This window comes from Polistes canadensis, unplaced genomic scaffold (assembly GCF_001313835.1).
Source record: "Polistes canadensis isolate GaletaPanama2010 unplaced genomic scaffold, ASM131383v1 scaffold_51, whole genome shotgun sequence".
Taxonomy (NCBI): domain Eukaryota; kingdom Metazoa; phylum Arthropoda; class Insecta; order Hymenoptera; family Vespidae; genus Polistes; species Polistes canadensis.
Window position 1 is genome coordinate 608,829 of NW_014569598.1, and position 22,423 is coordinate 631,251.

At 41.3% G+C, this 22,423-nt stretch overlaps 1 protein-coding gene across 8 annotated transcripts in view; it reads right to left on the minus strand.

The window, feature by feature from the left end:
• Positions 1-22,423, minus strand: part of LOC106785468 (CUGBP Elav-like family member 4) — a 490,380-nt gene that overhangs the window by 421,065 nt on the left and 46,892 nt on the right. For all 8 annotated transcript variants that reach the window (XM_014745976.1, XM_014745975.1, XM_014745979.1 and 5 more), the window contains one exon: positions 19,576-19,658. Coding sequence is in view for 4 of the 8 variants with exons in the window: in XM_014745968.1 (XP_014601454.1) it covers positions 19,576-19,658 (83 nt within the window). In the remaining 4 variants the exon portion in view is untranslated. The remainder of the gene's footprint in view (positions 1-19,575; positions 19,659-22,423) is intronic.

A 22,423-nucleotide genomic window follows, 5' to 3' on the forward strand; every position in this document is an offset into this window, starting at 1 on the left:
GAAATGAAATATGAGACACCCTCGTTCTCTTCATCAAACCGATCCCCGACGTAAAAGTGATTACCAACCATCGTGGCATAACTGACTCAATTATACAATCGTCTCACCCTTGATTTTGCTCTTTCTCTTCTCCCTCTTTCTCTTTACTTGTCTTAAACCATGGCGCAGAGCTTCTACGTCAGGATACGTAATTACCAAAGAAGGAAAACTTCCTCGGAAGTTGCGGTCTTAGAAATGTGTCGACGTTACCAGTCCCACGAAACTAATTCGCAATATGTCCCTGTCATTTGCCATACTCTGCTACGTTCGAAATCAAACTAATGAAAGCACGATTTGTCACTTATTCGCTTACGTTTCTTCTTAAAAATACGAATGAAAAAGAATAAAAAAACTACCCTAGCAGTAGCATATTTTTCTTACAATAGTTGAACGCAACATGTTACACTGGTACACAGAATGAATGTTTAATAAAACATTAATAGACTTTGAGTCACATATTTGTGATGCATTTAATTAAAATGGTTAGCAGTGTTACGCGTATGCGACAGGTGGTAGCAATTGTGTTAATAAAGCATGTCATTCGATTACACACACACACACACACACACAAGTCAGTTTAGATGTAATGAAATATTATTATCGTAAATTTCACATAGTTGTTCTTAACGTGCTCGAAATTAGCATGTAACGAAAAAGAGGACTCGATTGCGCATGCTCAAGATCTATTCACGATAAACTCATAGTCTGTAAAGTACACGTGCAGAGCTTGCCGCGTACTCTTCGTTTTAAAGCTCCTCCTACGAATAATCTACCTCGGCGAATCTCTTTATGCTTGGACGAACGTATGAATGGTCGAGATAAAAATGGAAAATTCAATGGCTAGCTCCTCCTGCCGCTGCTGCTGCCACTACTGCTGCTGCTGCCACTGCTGCTGCTGCTGCTGTAGAGACAGAGTCGGATCTCGAGATGCATTGTTGGAAAAATCTCTTGGTGAAATTAATTGACGGAATTATGAAAATTAGTTTGGTAGAATGAGAGAAATATAAGGAGATAGTAGTAGACATCAAGGAACGAGAGATAAGAGCGTAAGGAAATAATGAAAAGAATAAGAGAGAAAGAGGGATGGGTGGGTGGTTGGTGAGGAGAGGAGGGGCGGAAGAGATAGGTAAGAGAATCCAAGAGTAAAATGTTAAGAAGTATTTAACTGGATTAAAGCATTTAATTGGTGATAAAGCAATTTTACGTTTTCATCTGATACCGCATTGTTTTTCTTTTCTTTCTTTTCTTCTTTATTTTATTTCAACACTTTGCAACACTTTTAACGATGATTCGTGGCGTATCGCGCACGAACGTACGATTATAAAATCTTTCCCCGAACAAATGTACGTATCTTAAGTGAATCGCCACCCCCTTCCTCAATCTCTTTTTTCTCATGGTTATACATTTCTTTACGTCCTCCCGGCAGGCAGCTTTCGTTTCGTACCGGGTAATATCACGTTATACATTTTTGCCGCAATTAGGACGAGCCTGATTAACATGCAAATTTCGTTTTTTGTATTCTCCATTTTACACGAGAACGGTAAAAGACAGAAAGAAAGAAAGGATGGCAACGGGTTGTGCGAGCTTCGGTTCTGATGGCAAATTCCCTCCTACGGGGCTAAGTTCTCGCGTAAGGGTAGGCAAGGGAAGGAAAGGGAAGAGACCGAAAAGTGTTAGCGTTGAACGTTAAATCGCGCCGACCTACTTCACGCATAGTTTTAAACGCTCCGATGCTCTCTCTCACTACGCTAAAAAGGCCAGAAAAATAAAAGAGGGAGAAAGCATCAAACGCGCGCTTTTAGGAAAAATCATGTTATCGTTTGCGGTAGTGAATGTTAAAACACATCGTTTCCTACCGGTTTGCCCGTAATTATCGTACGTCGAGAGAAAGATGTTAACGACCTCGAGGAAAGAAAAAGAAAAAAAAACAGTTTTGCGTAAACTCGTCGTCGCGAGAACGCGGGAAAAAGTATTAATAGTATAAATCTAGCGACGAAATACCGATAAAATTATTAGCACCGCGTAAAATGATAATAAAAAAATATAAATACAATAGAATGTGTTGTAGAGGGTCGTTGAATTAAACGCGATCTTTTTCCTCTTTCCGATTCTCGAGGAAAAAGAAAAGGAATAAATAAACGTGAACCACGCAAATCGGCTGCAAAGGCACGCCGCAGTGATTTGGAGAGTTAAATAAACTGGTCAGAATGAAATTTGGGTGCAACGAGCAACGACGAGCGACCAGCCGAAAGTGTCTTTGATTTCCGGAGTCCCGGACCAGTCGAGCTGGAGAGAGAAAGAGAGAGAGAGAGAGAAAGAGAGAGAGAGAGAAAGAGAAAGAGAAGTTTTAACCCGCGCACGTTGGCCAACACCGGTCGTTTCATTGTTACTCGTGCAAGTACGCAATTAATTTCTGTCTGTGCTCGCTGCGGGGGAATGCAAATACGCGGGGGAGATTTTGCCAGAGTAATTCGGAAGTGCCGCGGTATACCGCGCGCATTATACCCTTTTTCTTTTTTCCTCGGCTCTGACGTTTCTCGTTTCTCTCTTTCTACTCTAGTTTTTCTCTCTTCGTTTGAGCATTTACAGCACGGAAGGCGTATCTCTACATTCGCGTTACGCCATAGAGCGTGCACAGCGTACCGAGAGAATGAGCGACCGCGTCCTCCAACCCCCATCCACACCCCTACCGGAGACTGTGCTTTGCGCGTCCAGCTTCGATGGTAACTGTGTACGCAAAAATCAACACGCTTTAATGCTTCTGTCCAACGATCTCCCTTCCTTTTTTTTTTTCCATCCAGAGCTTAAAACTGTCCGAATTTGTATGATCCTATTCGTACCCCAATTTTATTCTATTTCATCTAAACGACCATACGTTTTTATTGTTATTTTTACTAATGTATCTTATCTGTTATACTCTTCGTATCTCATCTCGTAATTCAAAAAAAAAAAAAAGAAAAAAAAGAAAAACAGTTTCTTTTAAAGTAGCAGATAAATTTATTCCTGAATACGTAAAACAAAGAGATGTCTTTTCCTGTTATCATTTTAACAAACAGAAAATGCAGAAAGTTGATATCACCGCAGTACTTTCAAACGTTTCTCATTTCCGAACTGATCTGCGTAACAAAGGTATCTGCTTCTCTTTTCACCTAGCCGATCGTTGCGCGATTGCGATGGAGGAATTTCAAATCAAAGTAAGAGGAAAAGCACGAGGAGGAGGAGGAGGCCGGTAACAGTCGGCATCAATGGGTATGTTGCGTTAATACTTCACCACTAGTTGAGTATAATGCTAGGGGTCGAAACGAAAATGAAAAAGAAAACGAAAAAGGAAAGACTCGATTGAAATTCATGGGATAACGAATTCATAGTTACATGCCGTGAGAGATAAGGGACAATTTTCCAAATATGCGAGACCCAGTTTTTCTCTCTCTCTCTTTTTTTTTTTCTATCCGTTCTTCTATCCTTCTCAGTTTTTCTCTTTTACATTCCACGTAGAACGTAGGTAATGTTTCGCGAGGATCCTTTTATATTTCATATACCATTCTCGATATACTATAATAATGCCGTGATCGTGCATACATACATGCATACCAACATATATACGTATAACGTATATAATATAAATGCAAACATATATGTATACGAGCAAGACCATCCATGAATTGTATTACACCGACGGTATCGCGATCTTCGTTGCGTCAGTCTCGCCTTTTGAGGGCATAATCGACTTTACGCCATTCCATTCCCCTCCAAGTTTCGCGGCAACGTGTCGTTTTATGGATATTTCCGTTAAAAGCTCTGCAACCTTCTTTTTCTCTACCGTTTTCTCTCATTCGACTACGATATTCTCTCGATCTCTTTTCGAGCACATTTATTATTTGACTATGTAAAAGTTCAGGAGAGAGAGAGATTGGGAAAGAGAAAGAAATAGCAGGCTTGAAAGAAGAGAAGAAGAAGAAGAAGAAGAAGAAGAAGCAAAATTCGGTCGCCTCGGTAATGCATGTATAATTTCACGGTCCTTGATGCTACGAGAAATCTGATAAATTTTATCCGGATAATAGTACTTCCGCGAATAATACAGACTACAATTTTATTTTTATATTAAAATCCACCTTACCGAGTAGAATCGAACGGACAGAGGAGAAAACCGCAATTCGTTGCGGTTCGATTAAAATCAAATGGAAATTTCGTTAGGATCGTTCGACTTAATGAGATCGAATATCGTGAATAGAAATAATACGTGTCATCGGTGATCGCGATACACGTAATCGCTGGATCCACGCCCTATCAATTTATTACAATTTATTAACTAGAAACGATTATTCAAAGCAGAATTTATTCGAACCCTTTGAATTAGCATTTCCACTATTGAAAACGTAAACTCACCCACACGCATATAATTGCAAACCGAAAACAAAACAACGATCTATTTGTTCAATCGACAATATTATTTTCACAAAGTACCCCTCGCGGTAACTTTCGATAAATGTTTCCGCAATCAATGCAATTAATCCCGTTTGTTAATGACCATATAGCAAATTTAAGAGGAGGAGGGTTATTTTATCGGGGATTTAATAAAAGTAACGAAAATGTGGGAGGAACGTGGGAGGAAAAAAGTAGGACGATCTAATGACCTATCATTCGAGCGTTAACCATCGAGGTTGTTCCACTTTTAGTCGATATGACAAAGCAGAAAATCCTTAGCCCTGTATAAGGGGGAGAAGAAAAAATAAGAAGGGCCGGCAAAGGGGGTAAGGGGTTCGAGGCATCGGCGAACGCGAACGGGCCGATTAAAAGTGCTTGGAGCTTGAAGAGCATTAATCGTACACGAAACGGAGAAAATAATTTAATTTGAAAGTAAAAACGCGATCCGCTTTGCAAGTCTGATGGTGGCCCATTGTTTCCGAGCGCCGCTAAGAATATCCTTCTCTCTTTCCACTTTCGACCGTGTCCGTATCTCTTCCAGCTTCCGACTCTGCCGCATCGTTCTTCTCTCTCTTTCCCACTCTATCACCACCACCACCACCACCACCACCGAGCCGGCATCCACCGTTGCCTCCTTTGTATAATCAAAACTCTCGAACAAATTTTCATATTGTTTGCGATTCAATTGGACAGGCAATTTCCGAGTCGTCTTTGAAAATATCTGCTCTCCTCTCCGCCGGTACTCGTTTTAACTTTGCTACCCTCTCGCCACTTTCCCCATTTTCGCCTAACGCTATAGTAGACGACGAACGAAAGGAAAGGAAGAGAGAAGTGGTTATACACGGTATATCTCACGATCGATGAAAACAGACCCGCGGGCATATCTCTTCCCGCTATTTATCTTACTCGTCGATACGAATTCCTTTACTTCGGTTCGTTCTTCGGGCTACTTAAACTTTAATGGAATATACCTACTACACTAGTAAAAGATACAATAATCCTAGAATTGTACTCGACTTTGCATCACGTGATACGTGCAAATTTAGAAGAAAAAAAAACACTGTTAAAGTTCGTTTACTTTTTTTGTATATTATTCGAATTTGATTTGATTATTGGAAATGCGAGATACGCGTGAGAAAGTTTTCATAAAAAAGTGATTCGAAATCTTAAAGGGGAAAATAAAAAATCAACAAAAGAATAATGTAAAAAAATGTTAGGTGAAACATTAGGCAGATAATAATTTGTTAGACACGATCAATTAGTCCGCATGATAGAACTCGCTCGAGTCTCGTCTATGTGAGACTTTGAAAGTTGGGAAGTGGTACGAGACCACTGTTAGTCAGACGGAAAGAGGGGTTGAGACCCATCCGCTGTCACCGGTATAATAGGCTCTATTCACGTGGTACATTTGCTATGTTCATTAGGGTATCAAGATTCTATCGACCCGACTATACTGGTATAGTCACGTATCCGGTGCGAATTAATTCCTATCCTCGCTAACGAATTCACTCTACCTGCCCCTTTCCTTGCACACTCGCGCCTCCTCTCTCTCTCTCTCTCTCTCTCTATCCCTTGTTGCCTTTAAACAACCTCGCTAGATTTCTCTCTTTACCGTGGACGTCTATCAAGTAACGAAGAATAATTTCAAACTGTTCTCCAGTGCGTCAATTTCAATTAGCTCAAACGGAGGGGTTGGTTGCCTCGAAGCATTCGCGATAACGAGTAATCACAATACAAGCGTGTACATTACAACATTCGCATTAAGCTCATAGGGATTTTACTTGCAAAGCTATTCGCCGCTCGTTGCCTCCTGTCAACCGAACGCTAATTAATTTAATCGGATTTACGCGTTATTTGGGATAACTAACTGTTAAAAATGGATTTAGGAATAAGTAATACGCGTATTGAAAATAACACATCGGACTGGAATAAACGCGATAGATTTGTTTAAGGAGAAACGCGTATGATTTTAAATGTTAGCCTAGTTCGGAGTAGTAGAAAAGGAGACTTCTAAATAAGTAAAAGGAGCAGAAAAGCGGGTCGTTCGTTCCTCTCGCATTTCTCGGGTACCTTTTATGCCAGTAGCAGCAAGCCGGACACGTCCTTTCTCCGGCAGAAAGCAGAAGGAGAACCAGATTAGAACCCGACAATCAAGCCAATTATACACTCCGGTGACGCTGACCCAGCTCCTCTTCCAACGGCCCTCTCTCTCTCTCTCTCTCTCTCCCTCTCTGTATCTACCTCTTCGCCCTTCCTCAACCTTTCCCCTTCTTGTCCTTTCTCTCTGCTCGTACAACCATCCACCCTTTCTCTAACTCTCTCTCCTCTTTACCTTCTACAGGCACCTTCTACGTTTCAGAGCTTTCCTACCCGATAGTCCTTCCTTGCATTGAGACTATCTACTCCAGAAACTCATCAGACCTCCGGTAATCTCTGTGGTACGGGACTCCCAACGAATTGCTCGCGGAATTAAGCAGCTCGCGCAAGACACCCGATACGTGTCTTCGCTAGCCGAAAACGAAGAGAAAGAGAGAACGAAAGTGTGGCTGTGTGTGTGTGTGTGTGTGTATGTGTGAGAGAAAGTACGATCTGCACGATTCTCAAAGTGGATAACTTTCCTACATCGGCTCTTGTAAAGGAGCAATCCTCTTCGAAGTTAGCACGTAATCTAAGGAGAGAAAACGGACGTAGCTGCACATTTTTCAACTCACTAATCCTAATAGATGGCGATCCGAAACCAATGGAACTTCAAGCTCTGTACATTAGAAAGATTTTATATTGTAGTACGGAAACGATACCCACGAATTATACTCGCCTATAGTTCTATATATTTGGATTCTTCTTTTTTTATAATTAAGAAGTGTTATATAAAAATATGCTTAAGATATATCGTTGGAATATATTTTGGAAAATTAGAGGTCTGCTATTACCCGCTTTTAAGTAAGGAAGCTTGCGTACGAAATAAATCGATAGACTTAACAAGGATGAAAGAAGAAAGATAGAGATAGGGAGAGATGATTTATGAGGCAAGGTATATGACGGGAAGAGAAGATAGATTTCTGAAGGTGCGCGTAATTTTCGTATCTGCTCGAGTGCCTTAGCATGCGCTGCCCTTTTAACTCGATGCACGAGAAGAGGTTAGAGTAGTGGAAGATGAGGAAGAAGTAGAAGAAGAAGAAGAAGAAGAAAACGAGGTAAGGGAAAAGGAAGAGTTGGAAGTAGAGAGTTGAGGCAAGAGTAAGGAAGTATAGGGGTAGGAAGGGAGTAAGGGTGGCATAGGGGGAGTAGAAAGTGAAGAGGCTCGACGGTTAACTCCTCCGGGACAGAGTCTGAGCGAGATCGGCTACGTCCACGTCTACTAGAGAGCGGCAGATTGCGAGTTGGGCCTTTGGAGGATCATCAAATTAGCGGAAGAGTCTTTGAGAGTGTCTTGTGAAGGTGGCCAACTTGGCTGACTCGTCATAGCCTCTCTACTAAAATTATGCCCTCCGCCTGACCCTTTCTCGGAATCGAGTTGCAAACTTTAGCCCTTCGTTCCGGATGAAAAGATATCATAAGGGTTCTTTCCCGTTCTCTCTCTTACTCCTTTTTCTTTCTCTTTTACATTTTATCTTTATCTTTCTGCAGTTGCTTTCTCTTCTGTTAGGTTAGGTTAGTAGAAAGGATGCTGGCTAATGTTCGGGAATGCTAGGAAAGAAAATTCTCGACGGAGATTTGGGCTCTAAAACGAGCGACACGGGGCGCGTCGTGCTTCGGCACCGCCTAGACATAAATGAGAGAACTTTGAAAGGCTACCGGGCAAAAGACGCTCGGGAGGAGCAACGTGCAATTCCAGCCCGTTCGGATTCGCTCGGTCCAAGTGTTCTTCTTCTTCTTATTCTTCTTCTTCTTATTCTTCTTCTTACTTCTTCACCCTCTTTTCTTTCCCTACCTAGAACCCCCGTTGATTCCCTATCCACTGGGGTATAATTTTTGGTAGTTGGAAAGCTTCTGGTAGTAGCTGTCTCATGTTTAATTCCTCGGATCTTAAGAAAGGAACAATCCGTAGAGCGTTACGACGTTACGAAAGAGAAAAGAAGAGACTAACATATAAGAGGGAAAACAGAGAGACAGGGATAACCGACCGCGCGAATATATTTTCTCTTTCTCTCTCTCTTTCCAACACTTCGCGTATTTCCTCTTCCTATGACGCGTTTAAAAATAACGACATCGTATAGTTTCAATCGTTGTTGCGGCCGATATAATTCAGGGAATATCACGGACGTCGTACGCGAAACGTATTGGAAGCTGTAGAAGGGGTGAGGGATAAACTGAGAGAGAAGAGAGAAGGAGGAGGGGCGGGATGAAATCGATCGATCCGGCCAGTAGTTGGAAGTGAAACGGGCAACACGGACGCTGGGAAAATCTCGTAAAGCATAAAACTGCTGCATGATCGTGCCGGTCCGCAGCGAGCCGGCAGAAAATTTCAGGCCGTACGAGAGAGAGAGAGAGAAAGAGAGAGAAAGAGTATGTATGCTTGCCGACGAATACCAACACCACTATCCCGAGAACACTACACCGTGTATTCTCTCTCTCTCTCTCCCTCTCTCCCTCTCCCTCTCTCTACTATTACGTATATAGAGGATATTTTTAAGCCAAGCTGCTATGATATGTATATTTATATAGATAGGCGTATAGATACATGGAATATGTGCAGACATATATAAGCAACGTCCACGCGTAAAACAGTTCGTGCACGTTCAGATCCAACGATGAAGGTAGCCAGAAACGGTGTGAATGTTTTATCGCGAGTGCCAGCCCTTCGCCTCCTCGCCTCCGACACTCGCCCGTTTCTTCCCCCCAGCACCCCCGCGAACCCTGTGCCGACGACGGTACTATGTACTTCCCAAACCCGTGTGTCTGGCCTGCACGGAAACTGGGGCAGAAACACAAAGCCTGGCTACTGCTTGCCTGAGATACCGCCAACAATACCTAAACGCATGAGGAAGGACGCCTTTTCCGCCCTTTCCACTAACACCCTCCTACCTTTCTAGGTATAGAAGCCTCCTCGCGCGCTCGACCTATCGCTGATAAAACTAAAAAGTCCCGGAGCTGAATATTTTTCCACTATTTACTCTCTTTCTCTCGCTACACGTCTCATATTTAAGGGACCAATAAATATCTTATATATACATTATATGTTTTATTATTATATAGATTTTTATTGCTAATGTCGAGAGAAAAATGATTAATCCGTTACCCTCGTTTAATACTCCCTTTCATCAAATAATTCACGCGCGCGAGTATTGAATTTTATTTTATTTTGTATATTTTGTGTATTTTTTATGTTTATTTTTATTTTTACTTTCATTTTCATTTTTATTTTGACGAATAAGTGTCGACCATAATTCTTTAGTAGAGCGATTCGGACTTACCTTTGCGAAATATCTAAAGCGAGAAGCAACCGTCTGGCATTGATAACGTTTAATGGCAGCTAAGATGGGTTCGCGTCAGGCACGACTTTATTCTTAGTGATACTTCAAAACAGCTCGATTCCAGCCGCGTACTTATGTACCACCGCATTTGAAATGCATTAAGCGCTTCGCATCGGAATCCACGAAATTTTTTATCAATCCTATACCTTACAGACGATACGAATTTCAATGAACTCTTCATCTTTCATCTCTGTGAAAAAAGAGAGAGAGAAAAAAGTACGTTTTCATTTTCATTTTCATTTTCATTCTCATTTTTCCATCTTCTATTCGAATATACTCTCTTATTCTTCCTCAAGCTTATCGTCTCTAAGCAATTTGCTTGGTTCGTAAGTACATTTTTACTAGCCACCGAACGGTGCTCGCTTCTCAACGATCCACCGTAGAAATAAGTTTTGGTCTCGTACTGGTCACGAGGGGCGTAGCCCTGTTTCCACAGTTGCAAGAAAGACTTTCCTTTAGCGCAATTCCTATTTCCCCCATTTCGATGTCTTTCACGAGCGCGGCAGGTCAAATAAAATTTTTCCAATTTCCACGTGAGGCTAAGAAGAGGAGAAGGAGAGAGAGAGAAAGAAAAGAAAAAAATCGTGCAAGCGTGATAGATACGTGTCGGTGTGTGTAGTACGTGGGTTACGTACACTTGGACGGAAAAATACATACACAAAACGTTTTCTCGGTTATTCCAAAATAAAAGAAAAAGAAAAAGAAAAATAAAAGAAAAGAAAAGAAAAAGGAAAGAAAAAAGGGTCGAGTAGTAAGAGTTCACGACGAAGGGTAGTCGAAGATCGTTGCGTAGGGGAGACAGCTCGAGACGAACGAGCTCCAGCCAAGATCGAACTTGGAAAAGTGGAGCATTATTTTTCCGCCGGATGGGTGCATTCAATTTCCGTTTCTCGATCGTTCTTACTTCTTTGCTTCGGATTCAGAACTCGAAGCGGCGAGATGGTACTATCAGAAATCGCGAGCGACATGTTGAAGTTAGAACCATTGCGGTATCGTAAAAGAGACGCGTTCGAGCGTATGAAACATACGTGTTTGTGCCTTTCCTAAATTTTAACATTTCATCATTTTATACATTCGAGAGAGAAGAAAAATAAAATGACAGGGGAGTAGAATGGAAACCGCCTGCAGGACAAATTAACTGGTGCAACAAAAGGGTAAGAAAATAATGCGGAAGAACTATGGCTTTTGGTACACGCTCGATGCCTTTTAATTACCAAGCGTATCATCATTGTTACCAATCGTTCGATTCGCCGTTTCTTCTTTTTCTTCTCTTTTTTTTTTTTTTCTTTCCAACGACATTCGTAAATCGAACGAAGCCGTGGACTCAATAACGACTGCTTCGTATCGTGATTTGCATGACAATCGGGTCATCCGTCGTCGTCGTCGTCATCAGCAGTAGTTGTAATAGTAGTAGTAGTAGTTGTAGTAGTAGAAGCAGTAGTAGGAGCAGTAGGAAAAGGAGAATGAGGAGGTTGCGTCAGAGTCATGCCCTCAAAGGGTAGACCCTTCCCTTTCGACCGTACACACCCCCTGCAACTCCTTTCGTCCCCCGGTCGAGTTTCATCCAAGCTTTTACCGTTCACCCTGCCTCTATTTATCTCCGTCTCTTTCGCCTTCGTTCTTCACCCCTTCCTATCTTTCTTCCTCAGCCTTGTTCAGCCGTTACACGTTCCCACATAAACGCTAGGAAGCAGTGTTAGTATACGAACGCGGGCGCGCAACTGGGCACGCCGACTGGTGCCCTCTTTCTATCAACGGCATCCCGTCATGCTCTCGACCCGGCAAGTTAAGAGCCCTAATTAAATTCAGTCTGGGTACTCTTACCGAGCGCGGTCCATCGTTCATTAAGCGTCGGATCAAAGTGATATTCCCGTAAAGTAGTTCCACGTCGTGGCGAGGGCGAGCCCTCCGTTAGCCTGCTCGTCCCTTTCCTCTACCGTCGCTACTCTTTTCTCCCTTCGACCTTCTAGCCCTTCGAGGTGCCGACTCGGGCGAGAGATAGATAGATAGATAGAAATGCGAACAGAGGCCTAGGTGAATCTGTTACGTCCCGCCCCCTTCATCCCTCCCTTTTATTCCTACGAACGATTAATTACCGAGGAACGTTAAGACCACGTCAGTCTTCTCACGAACCTACTACCATCATCATTATCCTTCCTATACTCTTTGTTGTCCTCCTACCTCGTAAGGGGGAGAAAGAAAAGAATAGGGTCCGCGAAAAGGGCAATGATAAATAGACGACGAAGAAGAAGAAGAAGAAGAAGAAGATGAAGCCTTTTCCAGGGAAGTGGTGTTCGCCTTAGAAAAACTCTTCTATTGCTCTTCTTTTCTCTATCCTGCTAGCTTTCCCATCTCCAATTTCTCCTACCCCAGAAGAGATTTCTTTCGAACGATTCTTGAAAATGGGCTAGCTTGAGAGAACGATGAGAATGGACGACGTGCGGAGGAGTGATCGGAATGGACTTCCATTTGGTGACGATAGGTCATTGGTTCGCGCGAAGAAAGGTGTTAAGATCGAACAAGACACAGGTGGGTTCGATCTATCGCAATAATTAAGCAAAGTCGATTAACTTTTTCTCTACTTTACTCTTTTATCTATAATAAGAAATGATTATTTAACACGTAAATATAGATGAAGTAATTTATTATTATCTATTTCACAAATGAGAAGATTTGTACCTGGAAACTGGTAAAGCTCGAAATTACTACAAAGGAGTGTAGTAATCGATATGTCATAACAGTATTTAGTAAAGTTGCTAATATATATCCTCAATAGTTTCGTATTACGACAAGAGCACCCTCCGGCACTCACACGATTAATAGCCTCCGAATGAGCCATAAAGGTAACGACTTGCAGCTGTTACAAGCGACAATTTGAATAATTAGCGGTCGATGATACAAGCCCAATTTAGTGATATTCCAATTAGTAGGGAAACTTAACAAAGCTAAGGATGGTGGTTATAAAATATCAAAGCTAATATCTTTCCTACTTAAAACGTAATCGATAGACATTAATAATCGTTCGTACCATAAGAAGTTCATCGTAGAGATAAGAAATTTCCGGATAACTGATGAAGTCGACCATCTTTCCTCTGCTCAAATATTTCGGCTGAACAAATGGATGATCCTCGTGGACGATGATCCTTCGATCGATGAATAATACGTCGAATTAACTAAATATTCCTTCACTTGGAAACGATCACACTTTTTCACGTTTGAAATAGAAACAAAACGATAAAAGAACTTTGGTAACTTGTTATACAAATTTACTAAGAATAAGAAACACTGTTAATCCGTTATCCTTTCCCTTTCGAAACTAAGAACGACTCGAGTTGAGAACGTGCTTCGGTTATAATTTCTGACCGGCTTACGTTTCGGCACTGCGCAGAATCACATGAAAGACACCCACACACACTTGCGTTGCTCGTTCCCTCTTTTCCTCTCTCTACCCCTCTTTCTTACGAAAGCGCGTAAACAAAACACTCGTGACGATGCAACTGGTTTTGCGAAAAGAGGTTCGAAACATCCGGCTAGATGGAACGCACCAGCAGCAGTAGCACAAGTAGGAGCACGTGTCGGTGACTTGATCGCCAGAAATACACCATCGTTATTTCGCAAGACCGAGAAAGACTTATGTCATCATCGGAAGCGAATTCGCGCGCACGTGTGCGGAAAATACAGGAAGAAAATTAGGACGAGGATTGGAAAAGAGAAAATGACCGCCGAACACAAATAAAAATACAAATAAAATTAAAATAATAATAAAAGGGGGTGGGGTGAAAAAAGAGAAAAACGGTGAATTTAAAGTAAAGTCGTTTCGTAGTTGTTTTTTACGTTTGCGGCAAGGCACGCGAATGACGACACAGTCGCGAAAAGCACCAAAACCAGTAGCAACAGCAGCAGCAGTAGCAGCAGCTTCTTGAAACGTAGCAGAACTCTCGGCGCGACGAGGGAAAAAGAAAGAATGGGGACAAAGAGAACGGTACGGAAGGGCGCGCGTATAACTGCGACTGGCTTATTCTCAGGGCCGTATCGTAAGAGGCAAAAGCTTAGATCCACGAGGCACCCACCACGAGGGTTAGTAGTAAGTGCCGATCTTTGTGCGCAGGGATGAAAGCGAGAGAGAGAGAGAGAGAGAGAGTTTAGAGGGAGAAGGAAGGAGGGAGAAACACGCGTAGAGAAACGCGCGTGGTAGGTGGTAGACGAAAAAGGAGACTTCAAGAGAGAGGTTCGCGCTTGCGAGCCACCAAAGCAGCACCAGCACCAGCACCACGAGAAGAAGAAGAATAAGAGAGAGAGAGAGAGAGAGAGAGTTAGCTCGGTCACTGAGGCGTCGCCACTCGTACTTGCTTCCTCTTGGGAGTTCCCTCCCTTCTCTTCTTGGAGTCTTCCATACAGTCCCCTCCCATTTCTCTTTTCTATCCCTCCTTTAGACTCCTCCATCTTCTCTTCTTATTCTTCTCTTCGTTCGTATCTTTGCCTTGCGCGAATACGACACGACTCTCTTCTCTCCTCCTATCATTTCTTCTTCTTTCTTCCTTCTCCACTTTCTGTTCTCTCCTTGGTACTCGTCGTAGCTACGAAGAGAGCAGAGGAAAACACACGACGAAACTTTCTCGTAATTGTTTCACGACACTATCGCGGCCGCTTCTTCTTCTTAATATTATACCGTCTATTATAAGTTTCCGTAGACGTTATCTTTAACGAACCGTCGTCGTTAACTCCTATACGGAACGACGCCATCGACGTTGAAAAGCTCAGCTGATAAGCGCTCCTTTCTAAACTTACGTTTCCATTCTTTTCCTATTTTTTTTTCTTTTTTCTTTTTTTTTATTTCTTTTTATTTCAGTATTTATACATGCTTCGAGAATTTTGGATCGGGACGCCAACTAGTATCGCTTAAACTTCATCAGATTCGAAAGGGTGGCATAATTGCACGCTGTTGACATCGCAAAAACTTCGTTAGAGTAGTGCGCTAAAAATGCCCGGTTAAGAACGGACACCAACGCGACATCGTTTCTTTTCTTTTCTTTTATTTTACCTGTCGAGTGTAATATGTGTGTGTGTGTATTTTTCTTTTCTTTTTTACATCTACCCTTCTACCTTTCTACAACATTTGCATGCGTTCGGTTATCGCTTGACTTATGCAAATTTCTACTATGTCAAACAGTACCTTTTATTCCTTATTTCTGGTAACTCGTTTAAAACCTGCTCGATAATACGAAGCAACATTCAGAAGTCAACATACACGAGATGCTTAAAAATTATTCGCCTACCCGTTTATCAATAAACGACGTATCGTGAAAACGTAACAGTCCGAGCGATCTCATACCGATGTATATTAAAATGACATTAGCAAAGCTCATTTTACAAGTTACATTATAATGATATACTCGAAAAGCGAGCTTACATTATCATTTGCAACGTAAAAGCTTTAAGCTAGATAGGGAACGCGTTAAAGCGAGTTGGAAGTTTAACTTGAGGAGCTCGTTATTCCAGGTACGCTATCAATAAAATGTAAAATAAATGACTGGCGCAAGGCACATTAAACGCATTAAGCCAAACGTAATATAAGCTTTATAGTTAACCCAGGGAATTACTCTTTAAACGATAACACGAGCTGATCGATATTTCTCAAAGCGGCATATCTTCTCCGAACGAATGTACGAACTCCGACGCGTACATCAAGTCCCGTGTCACACGGCAAATATGGACGATCCTGTAGTAACATCTGGCGATCTGTTAATGTTAGGGGGGCCGACTAGATCAACATCTCGCAGCTAAGGCAGAAGGCCGGGTATCCGAGGCAAGGTAAATAAACATGAATTAAATTTGGAAAGCTTTATCGAACCAAAACGTTACCAACGAGAAACTCGCAGTTACGTAGAAGCTTCGAAAGAAAAAAAAGAAAAGAAAAGAAAAGAAAGAAAGAAAGAAAAAGATACTTGTTGGATCAAATGTGTGTGTGTGTGATAAGAAGAATATCGTCTCACGCAATGCATGATAAAAAAATTATATCCACAAAAAGGAAGAAGAATTATATATACTCTTGGCCCTTTTTCTATTCTAGAAATTTCGTTCATCATCGAGGAATTGAACGAGATCGAGCGTGCGGAGAAAAGTTAGCTAAATAAAAATCCAATTTTCTTCTCGCTAAGCTTTCTCAATCATTTTCCAAAGAAGAGAACACGAAGAAAGATTGAGAAAGTTATAATCACGTTGATGACCACCGTCCTGCACGCGAATGTTCAATCAAACCCTTCGAGCGAATCTATCCTGATATGGATAAGGATCGTTCACGGTAGTGTCTCCTACTGATCCTACTGATCACGCCATTGCGTAGTTTATTGAACGTCGATCCGCATTCTATCTCTCTCTCTCTCTCTCTCTCTCTCCTAGATCGTTATCAACAACCTACGAGTATATCATTCCGGTTAGTCGATAGTATCCAATCGAGAATCCAACTGCTTTGCTATCTGTTTTACTTAAATCTAATTTACGTTAGCAAAATATCTATTCAAATTAACACGTCTCATGCCAAACAGTTTTTGAATATATAATTAAATTAATATCTTGATATTAAATTTGTTTTGCATCAGAATGGTCATTTTTTTTTGTAAAATACGCTGAAATTTATATAAAAAATGAACGAAAGAGAAGGGATATACACAATTGAATACATTTGCGTGCACACGTGCAAAGGAACTCAGTAAGCAAGGCTAAATATAGCCAAGCTTGCCAAGCAACGTAGCAATTGTTATTGCTTGTTTAACGGAGTTGGCGGGTGTTCGCCTTGAGATCCGTGTTTATGAAGACTCGACTGCTTGGCTCGAGTTATGGCCTCAGGTGTGTCCAGATATGAGTACTTTGATCTAGCCAATCGACGAATAAACAGGATCGTAAAGGTGCCTACGATAGGCCTCGTTTAATCGCTACTAAAATGAAACCTTTAATGCGTTCTCGTCGTATCGACGTCATTGTTTCATAGTAACTGAGTGGCGTCGAGTCACTAAACCGTAGCCTATTGGATTTGCTTCGTCATAAAATGTCTGATCTTTGGTTGCTTTATTAAATGAAAACATTAGGGAAGGAAAAAGGAAAAAAGGAAAGTTTGATTAATGAACGTTTCATTGATAAGAATGTTGAAAAATTCAGAATTGCGATAACAGTAGGAGAAAAAGTGAATCATATGAAGAAATTGTTGTGGATGATTCATTGGTCAATAACGATGTTCCAAAAAGTCTCTTCTGCGCGGTATCATAAACGGAAAATTGATGGCGTATAACCGTAATACAGGACACATCCCAAATGCATCAAGCTGAAAGTCTGGCTGGGTGAGCGAATATCGGTCCTACAACAAATTCCTTTTATATGAGGATTTTGATAAAGGGTCGCATAAATCGGACGCGATAATGCTCGATTATACGCGTTCCCGTAGTAATTTACATTTTGTCATTACACCGGGCTGAGCCGCAAAAAGGGTAGACCATCGCGCATTACGCGCATAGGCAGAGCAGAGAAACGTGCGCGAACCGGTGAATGTAGATCATCATTACGCTGGCGAAATACAATGGCAGCAAGCCGAAAATTCAAACTAATCGGCTTCATTAAGAAGCCCACGCAACACTTGGAACGACCAAGTGTAAAACCAGGTAGAAAATGTAAAAAATGGTTTACTCCGTCAGTGATTTAACGATACTACTATCATTCACTAAAATGCATAAGAGGATAAAAAAAAGAAAAAAGCTTTGGCAATGGAACATTAGCGTGGGTGAACGAAATTTCGAATAAATGACTAACAAAAGTTTTGAATAACGGGGGTAGGATAGGTCGTTTTTTTTCTCATCTCTAAAATAGAATGATACAAAAGGAGAAAGATAGAACCGTACGCATGCGGAAACGCGCGGCCGGAACGGTGCGTTCGGGTCTCTTCATAAAGTCATAACTCAACGGAGCCCCCGGCGCATCTCTCGGCATAACATTTAAAACGATTTCCGCTGGCAGCGGTGCCAAGACCGTAGCAGCGTTGTTTCGGGGATAGATTAACGAAACATAACGCCAGTACTAGCTACGGACTTCCAAGGGGTAGTAACGGATAATGGGAAGGGGCGTGTTGGCACTGCTCTGGCAGTTAAGCAGCGTTCACTGCCGGCTCCTGCTATCCTTCAGCTTTGTACAGACGGGACAAAGATCGACGTCAAACTTTCGAGAGTAACAAAAAAACTAATCCTAACACTACACTTTTATAATAACACTTTATCGCGATTGAAAAACAAACGCGTACTTCACATTGGGCTAATCGAACAAGCATCCATCAATTACGGGATCCCCTGTTCACGAGTCAAAGAAATCGTATATTTTAATAAGGGTGGAACGCTTGATATCGAGAAATAATAATTTCGGACCCTAGTATTATTCGTTTAATGAAATCCTTCCTATATAATTTTGTGCTATAGGTAAAAATGAAGATTCGTATCACGTTGTAGGTGTAGACAAAAGCGATCCTTGACGCCGGGAAAATAAGGATAAGTATAGCCAGCACTGGCATTTGTGTTGGAGTCTTGGGAATAAAAGGAGAGACAATTGGAGAGAAAGGAAAGTCCGATGATACATCGTGTGCTTGGTTTGGTCCACCCTTCGCCCTTTTCCACTACCATCAACGTCTCTCTGCGCGACCCTTTTTCTTCTTTTCCTTTCCTTTCCCTCCCACCCTCCTTCCTTCCTTCCTTCCTTCCTTCCTTCCTTCCTTCCTTCCTTCCTTCCTTCCTTTCTTCCTTCCTTTTTTCGTCCCCAGTGCGCCTCTAACTACCCTTTCGACGTTAAGAGATTAACTTGTCACGTCGAGGCCATTTTAATATTCCGGATCGCTCGACGAATCGCCGGAATTATCCTGGGAAACGCCATACGGCGATTTCTGCGCGCTCCAACGATAAGTATCTGTTAACGTCTCTCATCGAAGAGGTTAACTTTCTTCTCGACAAATATGTCCCGGAGAGAAAAATTTTCTCAAGATATTACATTGCTTTATAATCCTCTTAGAGAGCAATGAGAAATAATGAGACACGAGATCTCCGCTTTTTTGTTCCCCCTTTCTTCCACTTTTTTCTTACATTTAATTTATTTCAAATTCTGTCGAGCATTTAACATTCGTCAAGTTTTCGATTAACATTAAACGTATCGATGCTAGTACGTATACGAATCGAATTCGATATAACAAATAATACGAATTTTACGTGTCGAATTTATTCCTTCTTCGAAATATCGTCTCTCGAATCATTTAAATCGCGATTAATGTAAGATGTTAGTTCAGATTTCTCCTTCTTATCCGTAACCCACTTTTAACGAAAGAAAAAAGAAGAAAAAAAAACAAATTAATCGGTCGATGCCAACTTACGCGATGCATAATTTACTCGTGCCCTTGATGGCAACATAAATGGGTGCACCACCGATGACGAGATACTTCTTGGAATATTTTATTTTAATTTTACGGATTATACTGCTTGTTGTGGCTGATCGACTAATATAAAATTTAAAAGAAAAAAACATTTGTTCAAGATTTCAGATAATGTCGCGAAATATAAGTAACTTGGGCAAAACTAGGATTCTTTTGGAAATAGACGAATGAGTAATCACTCACCCCTGGTAAAGTCCGCTTCTCATGTAGAGCGTTCTGGGCACTGATGGCGCTGTCACGGCTGTAGTAGGTGAGAAATGCACACCCTGAAACAAACGCACAAACAAATTCAATAGAAAATAAACGATCGTTAGACGGCGTCAAATTATTTCTACAGATTGTACTTCATTTCATTGTGTTTTATACTTTCCAAACTTTCAATCGATCCTCGAAATAGGCACGAAAATGGTCGTTACATTATTCGTGCTATTCGTTATCGTAAGATGCGGTAAAAGCATATAATTAGAACGACTAAAAATACCCGGATTCTATCTAACACCAATCCATTTTCTAAGCTCATTCTCTACGGTATGCCCGTGCAAGTAGAAATTACAATTTGGTCGATCCGAGTGGATAAAAATTAGAACGTTGAAATCGTTCGAGCAAACTCAGGGTGGAGCCTGATTTTTCGAAAGATGATCACCGTAGAATAATGGCGGGCACAGCTGCTTGCTCTGCTCGATGGTCAAACGTAATCGTCTTTATGTAAGAATCACGTGACTTGGATCAGTGTGTTAACGTAATTAGAAATAGGTGGGACGGTTGAAAAGTTTTCGCTGCGTAATTACCGGCACGGGACGCATTACAAGAAAAAAAAAAAAGAAAGGAAAGAAAAAGAAAAAGAAAAAGAAAGAAAAACAAGTTTTACGTCGTAATTCTTACAAGATCCAGGAACGTGTATCGCTGGTAACGCAAGGGGCGGTCCCATTTACTTCAACGATTCGACGGAAACGTTCTCATCTCACGCAGTTTCGACCGAACCGAATTCACCGAAGGTTGGGCGTGTCACGTGAAAATAAACTCACTCACTCTATCTTTTTCTCTTTCATGGTCTTCCTCTCCTATACGGAAGTCCAAAGAAAAAGGAAACTTTGTGACATAGAGAGAAGGATATTTCCTCTTTTTCTACTACGACCAAGCGAGTTCGTTGAAGCGTATCGAACACTGCTCGAGTGCCTTGAATTATAGAAATAAGAAGGGCTCCTAATATACGACTAAAACGTTTGATGAAATCAAGTCAACCTCTAACCCAATATTGAATCGAGGTAAATTCAATTATTTCGGCTATCGTGTTATCGAGCGGGACGATTGGTGCACAGTACAGTGCAGCACATCACAGCACAGCATAGCATAGCATAGCACAGCACAGCACAGAATACAGAGCACAGTTTCAGTTCTGACGGAAAAAAAGTGGCACAAATTTGGATCCACTTAACTAAATATTTGATCATTCGAGAATTTGATTTGGACGGGGCGCTTAAATAGTTTTAATATTTTATTTCCTATAAAGTATGAATGCCGCAGACAGCCTTTATCCAGAAATACAACATATTTAAAGTTTTGAAACGTGGAGTATCTGAATCACTGTGTATATATATAGCATGAAAGATGTACGATGGTACGGATCGTAGACTCGATCTTTGCGTTATCATTTTGGTAAGATAATAACGTCGTGGTTGCGACGGAAACAGCCTGTCCGTACATCGTATTGCCTTTCTCACGCAAGCTTTGGACTAGTTAGACTCAGCTTGTTATCTCTCATTCGATATAAATAACTTTGTATTTTTTTCTCTTAATTACGATTCGCTATTAAACGTTTCTCCGAACCACCTACACTATTACTTTTTAATTACAATAATTAAATAATTCTTCGTCCTCGCAAACAAAAAAATCTCAAGTAAAATCTTCGCGTTAGTCCGTTATTAAAGTAAGAAAACTTTTTTACTACAACTAGTAGTAATATCGCCGCGTTCTGATTATCGATATAAAATTAATTCATCGCAGAAGTTTAGCCGATTTTAAGAAGGAATTCGGTTCCGATACGAGGAGGAAAACGACAACGGGTTAAAACGATGGTAATTAACCTCAGAATTGGACGGCGCTTGAACCAGACCATTATCGGCTATCGCATTGTCGAGCAAACCCCTTGGGACCGCCTCCCTATCGGTCTGAGGATTTATTCAAAGGGCCTCTCCATCCTATCTGATCGCCATTTCGCTATCTCAACGCACTGAGATGGATGTAAGCAAGCACGCGCTGTACAAGACTCGTGGGTGCACTTGGACAAGTTTCTCTCTCTCTCTCTCTCTCTCTCTCTCTTACGATGAACGAGAAACGTGCGAGACGTTTTGTGTAACATTATCACGAACGACTTACTCATTCCTCTTATCTAATTATTCAGTAACTTTCGTAGAAATAAACGGCCAAAAAGAATAGAGAAAAAAGTGGCATATTTGACGGGGTGATTGAAAAAATGATCAGCAAACACGAAGGGAATGATTTATTAATGAAATAAGCGTTGATATTTGAGAAGCGTTCCTTCAAAAATTGATGAATGTATTTAAAAATCAGCGCGTGTTACAATTAATAAAATGAAATAATAAAAAACCTGTGCGCGCTAGCAGAACTTCGGATATTTTCATTAGATATAAAAATACTTGTATCCTAAATTAAAGTGGATCAGGTCAAACAATTGGATATGGAAAGAAGGCTAGAATAAAAGAAGAAAGCTTATCGTAGAAGGAGAACACGATAAGAAAAGAAAATGGAAAAAGTAGTAAGGTTCGATCGTATCGGAAAGAAAAATTGCGAATAACCCATAGCTGGGAGAAAGTCAAGCATCCGTTTCCGTCACGTTCACCGTCGCGTCGTTCTAGCGTGTGAAATTTAAATCGCTTGCCTTCTTCGTCGTCGTCGTCGTCGTCGTCGTCGTAGTCGTTCCATGTTCCGCCTCGTGAAATCCGAGACGTTTTAATCTCAGGGCGAGGCTTCGAAGACGCAATTTCACGAGGATGCCAGCCAGAGTCATGCC